Source organism: Zingiber officinale, chromosome 1A, assembly GCF_018446385.1.
Source record: "Zingiber officinale cultivar Zhangliang chromosome 1A, Zo_v1.1, whole genome shotgun sequence".
NCBI lineage: Eukaryota > Viridiplantae > Streptophyta > Magnoliopsida > Zingiberales > Zingiberaceae > Zingiber > Zingiber officinale.
In genome coordinates, this window is record NC_055987.1 from 158,329,862 (window position 1) to 158,345,156 (window position 15,295).

The 15,295-nt window shown below is 47.6% G+C and overlaps 1 protein-coding gene across 1 annotated transcript; it reads left to right on the top strand.

The window, feature by feature from the left end:
* The first annotated feature begins 12,843 nt into the window (after positions 1-12,843).
* On the top strand, positions 12,844-14,427 carry LOC122011702 (GDSL esterase/lipase At5g42170-like). The gene is made up of 5 exons (XM_042568073.1): positions 12,844-13,155; positions 13,246-13,376; positions 13,498-13,731; positions 13,832-14,087; positions 14,189-14,427. The coding sequence occupies exons 1-5, from the start codon at positions 12,894-12,896 to the stop codon at positions 14,386-14,388; spliced, it is 1,083 nt and encodes a 360-aa protein (XP_042424007.1). The 5' UTR covers positions 12,844-12,893; the 3' UTR covers positions 14,389-14,427.
* Positions 14,428-15,295: the final 868 nt, after the last annotated feature.

Consider the following 15,295-nt stretch of genomic DNA (forward strand, 5'->3'; position numbering starts at 1 on the left):
GCCCGGCACTGTTGTCTTCTTCCGGGATCAATTCCTGGCCGGACTACGTTTTCCTCCTCACAAGTTTTTCTTAGAAGTTTGCAACTATTTCCGCATTCCGCTCGGCCAAGTAGTTCCTAATTCTATTAGGTTGCTGAGCGGAGTGGTAGTTTTGTTCAAACTGAACAGCATTCCCTTAACCCCAAAAATCTTCCACTACTTCTACTATCCCAAGCAAGCCGAGTGGGGCACCTTTGTTTTCCAATCTAGGATAGGCTTCGTCCTTTTCGATAATATGCCGAGCTCCAACAAACACTGGAAGGAGCATTTTTTCTATATACGCTTTCCCGAGCGGCCCACTTTCCGCACCAAGTGGCAGACGGCTATGCCTGCGCAACCGGAGCTCGGCAAGTTTAGAGGTGACGCAGACTATCTCCATGCAGCCGAACAGCTAGTCGGTCAGCGCTACCACATTGACAAGATGCTTCTCCCAGGAGTAATGCATATATTCGGCCTGTCTTCTACACCAGCCGATCTGCCTTGTAGCATGAGTAAGCTTCCCTATCTTCCCCTTTATTTTGTTCTAACTAATTTATTCTCTGCTTCTGCAGCTGAGGTCATGTGGCGGGCCAGAGCCACCGAGAAGCTCAAACTGAAGGCCGCTCGGATTGAGGCGGTGACGAGCCAGGAGGCCGCCGAACGGGGCAGAAGGTGAGGGGACGCCAACGGTCCCAGAAGCCCCGGACGCCCCTGCCCCTCCTGATGAGGCCACGGGCAATATAGAACCTGCGAGTGAAGCTGAAGTGGAGGGTCGTTCGGCCGATGATGTGCCGCTGCACGCTCGGAAACGCCGGCGACCGGAATCCGCACCTGCCTCTACACTTGATGAGCCACAACCTGAGCGGGGTGCAGATGCGCCGGTGCTGTCCGGAACAGTTTCTCTCGAGAGTACCCCGACCCCTCAGGATTCTCCGAGGGCCAGCTTGGAAGTGCCGCCGTCCAGCCCTTCGAGGACTCGACGACATCTCAAGCGTTTAGGCGAGCTACCCACCTCTTCTGCTGGCGGGCCATCTCAGAGCGGGCCGAGCGGCCAGAATTTACTTAAAACCGTTCTGCGCCTCCCTTCAGAGGCGTACATGGCTGCCGCCGATCGGCCGGTGTTTCCTGAGCAGATGATCACCCTGACGGGCCCTCTCGCACAAGCTTGGATAGATGCTCGGAGTCGGATAGCTAAGTTGACTCCCGGGCAGCTCGGTGACAGCAACCTTCAATCTGCCACCGGGGTATAGCCCTTCCCTCTCTTCTCTCTCTTATTTGAAGTTTTTACCCTGTTCGTGTTTGCTAGCAGAACTGGGTGGAGCAGATCGCCATTAGCGATCGGTTGGCCGAGCTGGAGGAGGAACTGAAGAAACAAAAAATAGCGGGGGACGCCAGGCAGTCGACGGCCGCTCTGGAGAAGGCCAAGAAATCGCTAGAAGCCGAACGGAAACGAGCCTCTGATCTGGCGAGCAAGGTCGTTCGACTTGAAACAATGATTAAGCAGCGAGACAAGAAGATCCAGACGGCGACCACTCGGAAGCAACAGGCCATCAACAATATGGACCACATGAAGGTGGAGATCCGGGGGTTGGAGCAACGCATCAAGGACCTGGATGCTCTGCTGGCCACCGAAAAAGAGAGCCGCTCGGCTGATCTCCAAAGATTCAATGGAGACTTGAAGGATCTCCAAGCTGCTAGCGACGCTGCCCATGCCGCGCTCAAGGAGTATCAAGAGGGGGAGTCGGCCCGCTCGGACGAAGTGAGGAAGGCGTTCCTCCGCTCGGAAGGCTTCGGAGAGAAGTTTACCGACAAGATATCCCTCACGTTCGAGGAGGCCATCAAGGCGGCGGTGGGCTATCTGAAGACCAAAGGTCACCTGTCTGCCGAGCTGACTATCCCCCCCGAGGATCTGGCGAGCGTGATGGACGCCATCCCCGACGCTCTTTTTGATTTCGATGTGTGAGGAGCGTTTCTGTAAACTTTTTTGAATTCCCGTCGTTTGGCCCCGCTTATCTATGTAATGACTTTTTCGGCTTGCATATTAGATAATCTTCTGCTCCTTTCTATTTTAGCAAGAAATTTTTCCCTCGTCCCAACTTTAAGTGTCTCTCGATATTTATCGTCGGAGCTCGACGGCTCGGATATTTATAGCCGATCGGCTCTCGATTTTTAACGACGGGCTCGTCGGTTCGTCCGCCCGGATTATTTATAGACGCGTCTCTCGATATTTATCGTCGGAGCTCGGCGCGGATATTTATAGCCGGCGGTCTCGATTTTAACGATGGGGCTCGTCGGTTCGTCCGCCCGGATTATTTACCGACTCGTCTCTCGATATTTATCGTCGGAGCTCGACGCGGATATTTATAGCCGATCGGCGCGGCTCTCGATTTTAACGACGGGCTCGTCGGTTTCCGCTCGGTTTTGGTCGGCGCGGCTCTACGGTTTAACGTCCGGGCACGACGCGGATATTTATAGCCGATCGGCTCTCGATTTTTAACGACGGTGCTCGTCGGTTTGTCCGCTCGGATTATTTATAGACGCCGGCTCGTCTCTCGATATTTATCGTCGGAGCTCGACGGCGCGGATATTTATAGCCGATCGGCGCGGCTCTCGATTTTTAACGACGGGGCTCGTCGGTTTTCCGCTCGGTTTTTATAGCCGGTCGGCGCGGCTCTACGGTTTAACGTCTGGGCTAGACGGCGCGGATATTTATAGCCGATCGGCGTGGCTCTCGATTTTTAACGACGGGGCTCGTCGGTTTTCCGCTCGGTTTTTATAGCCGGTCGGCGCGGCTCTTCGGTCGAGCGACCTTGGCCTTCCTTTCAAGTCTAGCTTGGATAATTACCCCCTGGCCGAACGGCTCAGGGTCCACTTCGTCGAGTATCTTGGCTCGGATAATATACCCCCTTCCGAATGGTACGGGGCTTCCGTTTTTAGAGCGCTTGGCGCCAATTTGATCCGTATACCTCCGGCCGAGCGGCTCGGGGCCTTCGTTTCAGGCAATAACCTCCCTCTATCATCCTGAACAGCGCAGGGCTTTGGTTTCCTTCCTGCCACACTAGTATGCAGCCCGGCCGAACAGCTCGGGGTCTTCGATTTCGAACGCTGCTTATATTCTATACGCAGCCCGGCCGAACGGCCTGGGGTCTTCGGGTTCGAGCTCCCGGCTCGGATATAAACCTCCCGGCCGATCGGCTCGGGGGCCTTCGGGTCCGAGCTCCCAGCTCGGATATAAACCTCCCGGCCGATCGGCTCGGGGGCCTTCGGGTTCGAGCTCCCGGCTCGGATATAAACCTCCCGGCCGATCGGCTCGGGGGCCTTCGGGTTCGAGCTCCCGGCTCGGATATAAACCTCCCGGCCGATCGGCTCGGGGGCCTTCGGGTCACGATGATAATGCCTTATATTCGCTCTTTTGACTTGACTTTTCATCTCTGCATTTCAAGTATTTAGTCGAAAAATGAAATACACAGGGTGATTTACAGTGATACACCTTTCACCCCGCCCGGTAAGGCTGGAGGTGGTTCGCGCTCCACGGCCTATCTAGCTGCCGTCCGTCCTCGTCCTCCAGATAATACGCGCCCGAGCGGAGCTTTTCGATGATTTTGAAAGGGCCTGCCCATGGAGCTTCAAGCTTGCCGACGTCGCCGACCGGCTTGACTTTCTTCCAGACAAGATCGCCGACTTGGAACGATCTGGGAATTACGCGCCGGTTGTAGTTTTGCTTCATCCGCTGACGGTATGCCATCAGCCGAACGGACGCCTTTGCCCTCTCCTCTTCTACCAAGTCCAGCTCCATGTTTCTTCGTTCGGCGTTGCCATCATCATAGCTCTGGATCCGGGCTGACTCAACGCCGACTTCGACCGGTATGACAGCCTCACCGCCATATACCAAATGGAACGGTGTGACTCCCGTCCCTTCTTTTGGCGTCGTTCGGATGGCCCACAAGACGCCCGGCACTTCATCGAGCCGAGCCCGCAGAATACGAAGAATTTCCCGGTTGGCGACTTCAGCCTGACCGTTGCTCTGAGGATAGGCCACGGACGTGAAATGTTGCTCAATGCCGTAGCTTTGGCACCAATCCTCCAACATCTTCCCTGTGAACTGCCGCCAGTTGTCGGACACCAGTCGGCGAGGGATGCCGAACCGACAAATGATGTGCTGCCAGATGAATTTTTTAACCATTTGCTCAGTGATCTTTGCCAGCGGCTCGGCCTCCACCCACTTGGAGAAATAGTCTACCGCCACTAGTAAAAATTTCCTCTGCCCAGTCGCCATCGGAAATGGACTCACAATATCCATTCCCCACTGATCGAACGGACATGAGATGGTTGATGCCTTCATCTCCTCTGCCGGTCGGTGGGAGAAGTTGTGATACTTCTGGCATGAAAGGCATGTAGATACTGTCTGAGCGGCATCTGTTTGTAAAGTCGGCCAAAAGTATCCAGCCAAGAGGATCTTCTTGGCCAATGAGCGTCCGCCCGGATGACCCCCGCATGATCCTTGATGTACTTCCTGGAGGATGTAAGCTGAGTCCATGGGCGCGAGAAAGCTTTCTTGTAAAGCTGATCTCCGATGAGTGTAAACCGACCGGCTCTTCTTCTGAGGAGCCGGGCTGCATATTCATCGGCTGGTGTGGTGCCCGAACGGAGGAATTCTATAATAGGTGTCCTCCAGTCACTTGGAAACGCGAGGCCTTGCATCCGGTCGACATACGCCACCAGCAGCGTTTTTTCAATTGGTTGCTGAATGGCGACCGGCGTTATTGAGCTCGCGAGTTTGGCTAACTCATCGGCCGCCTGGTTCTCCGTTCGTGGGATCTTCTGAATAAGCACCTCTCGGAAGGTAGCTTTGAGTTTTTCAAAGGCCTCAGCGTAGAGTTTGAGCCGAACACAGTTGATTTCAAAGGTGCCGGAAAGTTGCTGAGCGGCCAACTGTGAATCAGAATAGAGTGTCACCCGACCTGCTCCCACATGCCGTGATGCCTGCAATCCGGCTATGAGGGCCTCATACTCTGCTTCATTGTTAGTAGCTTTGTAATCTAGCCGGACGGATAGCTGCATCTTTTCTTCCTGAGGTGAGAGTAGTAATATTCTGATCCCACTTCCGAGCCGAGTGGAGGATCCATCCACATATATTCTCCACATAGCTTCCGGCTCTGGCATTTGCACTTCGGTCACAAAATCAGCCAAGGATTGGGCTTTAATCGCCGAGCGGGGCTGATATTGGATGTCAAATTCACTTAATTCTGTCGTCCACTTGATAAGCCGTCCGGACGCTTCTGGATTCAACAGCACTCTTCCGAGTGGACTATTCGTCCGGACAATAATGGTGTGAGCCAAGAAATACGGTCGCAGGCGCCGAGCGGCTAGAACCAAAGCAAAGGCCAACTTCTCGAGCCCAGTGTAACGAGATTCAGCATCTTTTAAAATGTGGCTTAGAAAATACACCGGCTGTTCTTCGCCGCTCGCCTCACAAGTGCTGAGCCTACAGAGTCGACGACAGATACATATAAAGTGACTCACCCCCGCTTGGCTTATGGCAGAGAATTAAGATATGTCTTTAACTCTTCAAATGCTCGGTCACATTCTTCATCCCATGGAACTTAGTGGCCTTGCAGATCTCGAAGAATGGCGAGCTCCGGCGGTTCGAGATGAATCGATAAAGCGCTTATCCGACCGTCAACCTTTGCACTTCTCTTGTATTTCTTGGGGCGGCATGTCTTGCAGTGCTTTAACCTTGGGATTTGCTTGATTCCCGCTCGGTCACTATGTACCCCAAGAAACGCCTCCTTTGGCTCCGAACAGGCACTTTTGGGGATTTAGCTTGACTTCATATTTTGCTCGGAAGGTTTCTTCCATATCCTTGAAAAGATCGGCCGCTCGGACGGATTTGATAAGAATGTCGTCCACATAAACTTCCAGATTCCACCCGATCTGCTCCTTGAACACCTTGTTCATCAAGCGTTGATAGGTGGTCCCGGCATTCTTCAATCCGAACGGCATCACATTGTAACAATATGTGCCGTCGGCCGTTACGAAGCTTACTTTTTCTTGATCTTCCCGAGCGGCACTTGATGATATCCTTGGTAGGCGTCAAGCATGCAATTAATTCACCGTAGAGTCCACCACCGTGATCTATCCGGGCGGAGGATAAAACTTGGGGCATGCCTTGTTTAAATCTCGAAAATCGATGTAGACCCTCCACTTGCCGGCTTGGAGACCAAGACTACGTTGGCCAGCACTGCACCTCGCGTATGTGGCGGCCTTAAGTTTTTCCACCTCCGGGATAATGGCATTACGCTCGTCAAGTCCCTTTTCTCGCTTCATCGCCGAGCGTCCGGTCGGACATGCAATTCATGCTGCACTAGGCTCGGCGAAATTCCGGGTAACTCATGTGTCGACTGAAGACATCATGATTTCGTTGGAGGCATTGAATCGGCTTCTCCTTCCTCCGGATCGAGGCGATAAAGTCGTGGCCTCCGATCGGTCGGATGGATCTGGACTTCCTCCTTTCATCGTAAATTAAAGCAGGAGGCTTCTCGGTTATGGCGTGTACCTCAATTCGGGGCGCCTTCCGAGCGGAACAAGCTTCCGCTCGGATCATCTCTATATAGCACCGCCGAGCTGCTAGCTGATCTCCCCGCACTTCTCTTACTTTGTCCTCCACGGGGAACTTTATCTTCTGGTGGAAGGTTGAGACAACCGCTAGGAACTCGCCGAGCGCCGGTCGTCCCAAAATGACGTTGTAGGATGAGGGAGAGTCGACCACCACGAAGTTTATTGTCCTGGTCCTCCTGAGCGGCTCTTCTCCCAGCGAGGTGGCCAGCCGGATTTGTCCGACCGGCTGAACTTCGTTGCCCGTAAACCCGTAGAGCGGGGTCGTCATGGGTAGCAGCTCGGCTCGATCAATTTGCAGCTGATCGAACGCCTTCTTGAATATGATGTTGACCGAGCTCCCTGTGTCAACAAATATGCGGTGAATGATGTAATTTGCTATTACCGCTTTAATGAGCAGCGCGTCGTCGTGGGGCACTTCTACTCCTTCTAAGTCCCCGGGTCCGAAAGTGATTTCCGGTCCACTTGCCCGCTCTTGGCTGCAGCCGACCGCGTGGATCTGCAGCTGCCGGACGCCCGCCTTTCTGGCTCGGTTGGAGTCTCCTCCGGTCGGCCCTCCAGCAATAACGTTGATCTCGCCCCGGGAAGTATTGCTCCTATTTTCCTCCTCCCGAGCGGACGGTCGTGACCGTTCTCTGGACGCCCGGCAATTTTCCTGCCTCGGAGATCGGTGCCGATTGGGTGTCTGCTGACGTCGCCCCTCGGTGCGGGTCCGGTCAGCTTCATGAGTCCTACGTCTCCTGTCGATGGGAGGCGACCGTCGTTCGGCTTTCCTGGGAACAGGATTGGACACCAAGGGAAGGCTTCGGCAATCCCTCGTGTTGTGCGTATCCGTCTGATGGAAGGTGCAGAACATAGGGGTCCACCTCTTCTTTGGCTTGGGCCGAGCGGCAGCCACTTCTTGTACGTGCGATCTGGCGTGAGGGGATCGAATTGCTTCGGCCCTCGGTCCTCTGGGTGGCTGCTGAGCGGCGTGCTGTTTCCGCTCGGCATGAACAGGTGCGCGTTCGGCTGGAGTTTCCTTTTTCCGAGCGGCTTGCGCTTCTTCCACATTTATATATTCGTTGGCCCGATGTAGCATGTGATCATAATCTCGGGGCGGCTTTCGGATGAGCGACCGGAAGAAGTCCCCATCCACAAGGCCTTGCGTGAAGGCATTCATCATCGTCTCCGATGTGGCCGTGGGGATATCCATCGCCACTTGGTTGAATCGCTGAATATAACCTCGAAGCGATTCTCTCGGCTCTTGCTTGATGGCGAATAAGTTGACACTTGTCTTTTGATAACGCCGACTACTGGCGAAGTGGTGGAGGAAGGCCGTTCGGAATTCCTTGAAGCTTGTGATGGATCCGTCCGGCAACCTCCGAAACCACCGTTGAGCCGATCCCGAGAGGGTGGTAAGGAAGACTCTACACTTTACTCCATCTGTGTACTGATGGAGCGTGGCTGTATTATCGAACTTACCCAGATGATCATCCGGGTCCATTGTTCCATTGTATTCGCCGATCGTCGGAGGCACGTAGTGCTTGGGCAGAGGGTCTCGTAGGATAGCCTCCGAAAATTGGCGATTGATCCGCTCGGGGGAGGAGTCCGCTCGGGGAGCTTTCCCCTTCCTGTCATCCCGCCTTGGCATTTCATCTGAGGAAGATCCTCTATCTCTTCGGGCTGGTATGGCTTCAGGGGTGCGAAATAAGGCCTGATGGAATGCGACGGTGGCTGGAGGTGCTTCCGCTCGGCCACCAGACGCAGATGTTGCTTGTTGCTCCGCCCGCTCGGCGGATGCTTTTTGTTTTTGCTCCATGAGTTTGGCGGCCCTCATCTCGACCAGAGCGTCGAGTTCTTCTGTTGAAAGCGCCACCGTGTGTTGTCGTCTAGCCTCGTCCATTGTTCTTGTTCGAATGCAGGAGCGTTCCCACAGACGACGCCAATTTGATCCTGTCCGAACCAAGAGTCAGCGGACGCTGGGCACGTGGCGCTCTCTGCTGGATCCTCGAGTGCTCCGGCGAACCTGCAACAAAACCGAGCCGGGAGGGGTGCCCCGGCGACGGTCCTCCGGCGCTCAAGTCAGGTAAGTGGCTGCCAAATTTGTATCATGCGTACCTTTGGCGAAGTAATAGCCTCTTTATATAGGACGGAGAAGGAATTGATGCACGCCCACCGAGATGCGTACGTGTCAGCAACCCATACCACGGTATGCACTTGTCAGAGAGCTTACCTGACACCATGCTGCCACAGTCCGAGCATGTTCTTTGATGGGACGGCAGGACCACCCGTTGTCAGACTAGAAGTATGACACAGCCATACGACTTGACGGCTGTCAGAAGATGTCCCCGTCTTTTACCCACCGTCTGACTGGGGTGCCCGGCCCGCCGGGCGGGCGATGATCGTCGTCCGGACGGCCTTGATTCTTTGCGCCGTCCGGGCGGCACCTCCTTCCGCTCGGTCATTTCGCACTGCTTTATTTGAGCGTCGGACCCCTGGTCCCTACCAGGGTGCCTTTTACTATCAGATTTCCCTTTCTTCTGAGTCCGGTCGGCTCGCCCTTTTCCGGCGAGCCACTGGACCCTTTGACCTCCCCTCAGCGTTGACTCCTTATGGGGTTCCGGATTTTTACCGCCGGATCACTTATGGTAGTGAATAAATCATGAGTAGCTTCAGTGAGCTCTACTATTGCATGTACATGAGAGGAGAGCCACAATTACTTACCTTGTGAGGTTATTTCGTTATCATTTTTAATTTATCTAGTATGTATTGAAATTATCATGTTTGTCAATTAGTGTATGAATTGAATCCATGAATATTTGAGTCTTTGAGATTTGACACTCCTAGGTAACTTTCTTTTCACTATGTTCTAAAGCATGATTGAGAATAGCTAGGGGAATGTAATTTAGTTATTTTCTTTTTTTGTTGATTTGCTCGAGATGAGCAAGAATAAGTGTGAGGGAGTTGATAACTAGCATTTTGATGCACTATTTTGACCCTTATACTTAGCATTTTTACCCTCTCGTATGCTTAATTCCACATTTATATCATGTTTTGTGAGTTGATATCTATTTAAAGTTTTGATATAATTTTTCTTATATTTTCTAGGATTTTATCTAAAAGGTGCAACTTGTTTTGTAAGGAAGCATCTAGACCATTAATCAAGATCAAATAATCCAAGGGTTCATCAAGAAGTAGGGCTCCAATTCAATGTAATTCCAAGTCAAATTTCAAAAACCTAACCCAATCCTTAGACCACTCTTAAAGCCCAATTCCAAAAGCCTAATTTCATCCTCTTAATGAATCCAGATCCCATCAACCAAAACCAAGTCCGAAACCCATTAAGAAACCTTACCTTTTCTCATGTGGACGACACAGTCCCGATCCGTTCTAAGCTTCGTGTTTCTTTCTCGCGAGGCTAGGGCTCGCGATCCTTAGCGCCTCCCTCTTCTTCTCTCTTCCTCACCACCGTTCGGTGGCCCTTCTTTACTTTCTTTACTGCCACCGGCCGGCCATCCATAGCCCACCACTTCCTCTTCCAGATTTCAATCGGCGACGGCAGCGAGAATCCTTGCTAGAAGTTGCGAGCGACGCAACGAGCATCCACCTTGCCGGAGGGGTTATCCGGCAAGATCCTTCACCTTCCGGCGTTCTTCGTTCACTTCTTCCTACTGGGGTTCAGGCGGCAGAGGCAGAGCAGCGGCAGCGGTTCATTCCAATTCACAGCGCCTTCTCATAGCCAATCAACTTCCATCCGAGGGGGTTCAACGGTGGAGGATTAGTTTCATCCTCATCGTGTCGAAGCTAGCAGCAAGTCCGACAGTGAACTATTATTCACTGGAGTTCGGGGTTCAATCTTCGGGACTTCGTGTGACGACGAGGGTAATCCTTGGTATCAAAGTGGAAGTGTGGATTGTGGTTTAGTTAAATTAGTTTTATTCATGTTAATGTTAATTAATTTTGTCAATTTGCTTGTGTTGATGCTTCGTGTTGAATGCTTGTAGCCCCCGGGGCTATGGTGCAGTGGCAGGGCATCCAGATTGGCACCCAGACACCCACTGTTCGAGCCCTAGCTATGGCGAATTTGTAGAAATTTTTCCTCCAAATGGGGTACGCAACTAAAGGATGCTGAGCTCTTGGGCTGCCCACTGCGAGCGCTTCCCGATTTACCCTGGTAGCCAGTGGAAAACTTTCGTGGGGCTGAGCCGATCATCCCAGGCTTGACGTTACCTAGCCTGGTTAATCATTTTATTTTGTTGAATGCTTGTAGCAAATTTAATCTTCCATGTTTACTTTGCACTTATTTGGTTCAACTTAATTCATGCCTACAAAGTGTTCAATGAATTGCTTCAACCATTAGTTAGGTTCAATTTGATACATTTTACTTTGTTTAATTCTTGCTTGTCTTGTTCTTCCAATTTCATTAAGTTCTAGTTTTGATTGAATGCAATTAGGTTAGGTTAGATTAGATTTCTTTAATGCTTTAGGGTTCGTTAAATGCTTACTTTATTTCATGTTGCCTTTTATTTTCTGTAATTGTAGTTAGGTTAGATTTAGCTTTATTACTTACATTGTCTTTCATTTATTAGATTAGGTTTTATTTAATGCTTTGCTATTTTCTTCCTTAGTTTAATTATGTTAATGGTTAAACCATAACGTAGAGTGACAATGCGTTGTGAATTAATTGTTGACACTTAGTTAGATTTCATTCCAGCACTAGATTAATTTCTTACTTTGTTTTTCATTTGTTAGATTTAGAATCAAAATCTAAAACCCACATTTCTATATTGAAAACCCTAAAAATAATAATAACATACGATCCTAAATTTATCACTTACCGTTACATTCGTTAGCGGACGACTCAAGTCATTTCTATACTACATTAGCGTAAGAGGGATTTGATACTTCATTGTATGATTTCCAATTCACAACAAAATTATGTCATAATCAGTGACTCAGCAACTCTAACACTTGACCACCTCGGTACTCTACAACTCGATAGCTCACCCAAGGTAACTCAACCATATCAAGAAATTAAACTTTGTCATATAAGACAGTGCAATCTTTCAAGTATATCAGTTATTCCAAATAATTCATCCTTCTATACTTGATTGTCTTAGATTATCAAAGTAAGTCATTTTAACAAGTAAATTTAAAATTAATTTCATATAATTACAATTTAACAAGTTACCTCTATCTCCAGAAATCTATGAAATCTTTCATTCAAAAATCATACACTAAAATAAATAAATTATTTTTTCCCTTGTTTTTACAATCAAATAGGTAAAATAAACCTAACAAAATAACTAAACAATAATAAATCACAGAAATAGAGAAAAATATATAACAACACATATTTTTAATGTAAAAAACTCTCAACTCGAGAGAAATTATGGGACCTGATCTACTTATCAAACTTAATTAGTACAATAGATCATTCTCCAAAAAATAATCAGAGAAAATACATTGAATTCAAAATATATATATATATATATATATATTACACATCTTTATCATGCACATTCATATACAACATTTTACGGTTTGGGCATCCGAAAGTCCAGCATCCTTATTCACAAAAGTGAATCGGGACGTCAAAAAATACTCATGGACGACCCTCACAGGTCCAAACGTCCGTGTCCAGGCGCCCTGGAGCCCCGACTCAAAAAAAGGAATCGGGGCACCTAGGCAAGGCATCTGGGCGCTGGACATGTGAGAGACACCTAGGAATGTATAAAGTAAATGTGTGTAGAGTATCAAATCTTTCTCTCTATATATACAAATTTTTTAATTTGTACATCCTTATCCTACATACTCCTGAACGATCCCTCACATATCTGGACGTCCAGAGGCCTATCTGAGGGTCTCAATTCAAATAAAAAGTGAATCAAGATGCTTAGATAGGACATTCGGGTGCTCGATGTATATAAAACGTGAGAGGGACCGCAACACTACATATTGTCGAGAGCAATAATTGGAAATAGAGCATCTCAAACTCGAAATTGTGATCCAGTGTTGGACACGGATCAGAAACTGAAGTGGTCACTGGTCACTACTAATCACTAATTAATAAGAAAATACGAACACTTCAACTTCCACCTAACAGTGTGTGCATATTAATGCCCGTGAGTTCTCTTTCACATTAAATGACGACCAACTAAAATTCATCTACGTTTGTTATTTTTAAGCTCCTTAAATCAAGGCTACTAGTCCAATTAACCTTATCATATATGCACTAGAGCCTTCAAGAACCCATCTCCCCTAGTGATTCATCATCCATGTATCAAACGAATTACGTACTCCCCAGCATTATTGTTGTCATTCTGTTCCTAATTCTGTTTCGAATTCCAATCACTATATCTCAAGAACGTCCACCAATCCCTGCCGTGCTCGTCTTCGGCGACTCCATCGTCGATCCAGGAAACAACAACATGCTCATCACACCGGCCAGGGCCAACTTCCCTCCTTACGGCAGGGACTTCCCAGGACACGAACCAACAGGAAGGTTCAGCAATGGAAGAATCCCTCCAGATATCATAGGTGATCAGGAGATCATCAATTCACTCTGCATTTCCATCCGCCACTGCTCCGATCTCTCCTTATCATCTCATCATCTCTATTCTATTGCAGTTTCATTGCTCAGAATTAAAGATCTTTTGCCCCCTTACCGTGCTCCTGACTTGGAGAACCAAGAGCTGCTCACTGGAGTAAGCTTTGCATCTGCTGCTTCAGGCTTCGATAATCTCACAGCTACAGTGCCGGTAGGTGCATGCTGCGCTACATATATTCAACTTACACAGAAGACAAGATCATATATATCGATCGCCAAAAACAAAAACCAAAGACATGCATTTTAACATCATTTTCATCTTATATACATAGAAAGTCTTCTCGTTGTGGGATCAACTGGAGATGTACAAAGAGTATAAGAGAAAGTTGATAGCCATTGCAGGTGAAGCAGCGGCAGATGCCATAATAAGAGAAAGTCCTCATGTGATATTCTCTGGGAACAACGATATCTTGACCACATACTTCTTTTCCACTATTAGACAAAGGACCTTCGATCTGCCTTCTTACATCAACTACCTGGTTAATGCCGCCGGCAGCTTCGTAAACGTATCTATCTATATATATATTTGACACAGTACGAGTAGTTGCCAGTTAATTAGCTCTATGAATATAATTAATGACGTTGTATTTATCAATATTGATTCAGGAATTATACAAATTGGGAGCTCGAAGGATTGTCGTAGCAGGAGTGCCTCCCCTGGGCTGTGTGCCAGCGGCGAGGACCGTCGGCGGAGGAGAGAATAGAGACTGTGTCGAGACTTACAATCAAGCTTCCACCTTGTTCAACCTTGAGCTATCCAGGAGCTTAGAGCAACTCAATGTGGATCTTTTCGGAGCTCGGATCATTTACTTGAACATCTACGATACCGTGATGGATCTCATTCAACATGGCTCGGATTATGGTAAAGAGTAACTGCATGGATGACTTTTATTATCATCTTAATTTTACTTTATGATTTGTGTTCTTTTGTTTTTTGTTTTTGGTAATATTAATGATTCTTAGGGTTTGAGGTAACGACAAGAGGATGTTGTGGGACTGGAGAATTGGAAGCTTCAATTTTTTGTAATGAGTTTAGCCCGTGTACGTGCCCAGAATCAGAGACGCATAAGTATTTGTTTTGGGATGGTTTTCATCCGACGGAAAGAGCATTCCGGATCATCATTACAGCTCTGCGGTCGGAGTTCATGCGTGTGTTGTGGTAGAATAATTTATATATTAATATTATATGCATCATTAATTGAGATGTATAATATCAAAATTATTATGAATTATATCTAGTATTAATCGAGATATAAATTATGAATTATATGCGGTATTATGAATAATTTGACTCTTTTTATTAATGACAATTATTCCTTAAATCTGTGCATATTTTAATCCATTTTATTTTTTTTTCTACATCATTTCTCATTTACTTTTATCTTTTAATTCTCAAATTTCAATCATATTCATCCTCAATTTAATTGGAAACATAGAGTTAACTATCTTATAATTAATGATAAGAAAAATATTAAGATTAAGGGTTAGTTTTTAAAAGATTGGAAAGATAGACCGTTCACGTGCTTGGAACCAGAGACGCACATGCATGGTTTTGGGACGGTTCTCTCCGACAGAAAGGGAATTCCAGATGAGACCCACTAAAGGGATTATATGCTTTTATTTGCTGAATTTGTAAATGTTTCTCAATGTTACAATCACACTAGAGCATCTGAATCTCTGTTCAGTGGAGCCCGACTCAATGTCGCTTGAACAATTTTATTTTATTTTTGTTTTTATTTGTTAAAATAATAAAATTTTAGACTTCGAAAAAATACTTTGATAATATTTTAGTTTTTTTTTTTAAAAAAAAGAGAGGTGAGATGAAGTGTCCTTTTAGAAGAAATAAAATTTTGTAATCGCAAATAGAAAAATTGTTACTCTTTTCATTTAACTACAATATTATTATTTTTGGTTAGAAAATGAGTATTCTGTCAAATAAACAGCAGTGTAAAGTTTGAAATTATTTTGATTATTTTGAAATTCGAATGGTCTCTTAAAAAATAAACTAGTTTAAAGTTACTTTTGATTATTTTAAAATTTGGATGGCCTCTTAACAAATAAACCTACACG

Coding starts and splice junctions, on each gene's coding strand:
- LOC122011702 (XM_042568073.1), top strand. CDS start 12,894: ATGTATCAAACGAATTACGTACTCCCCAGCATTATTGTTGTCATTCTG. Junction 13,377..13,497: donor ATCTCACAGCTACAGTGCCG/GTAGGTGCATGC, acceptor TTATATACATAG/AAAGTCTTCTCGTTGTGGGA. Junction 13,732..13,831: donor CCGCCGGCAGCTTCGTAAAC/GTATCTATCTAT, acceptor ATATTGATTCAG/GAATTATACAAATTGGGAGC.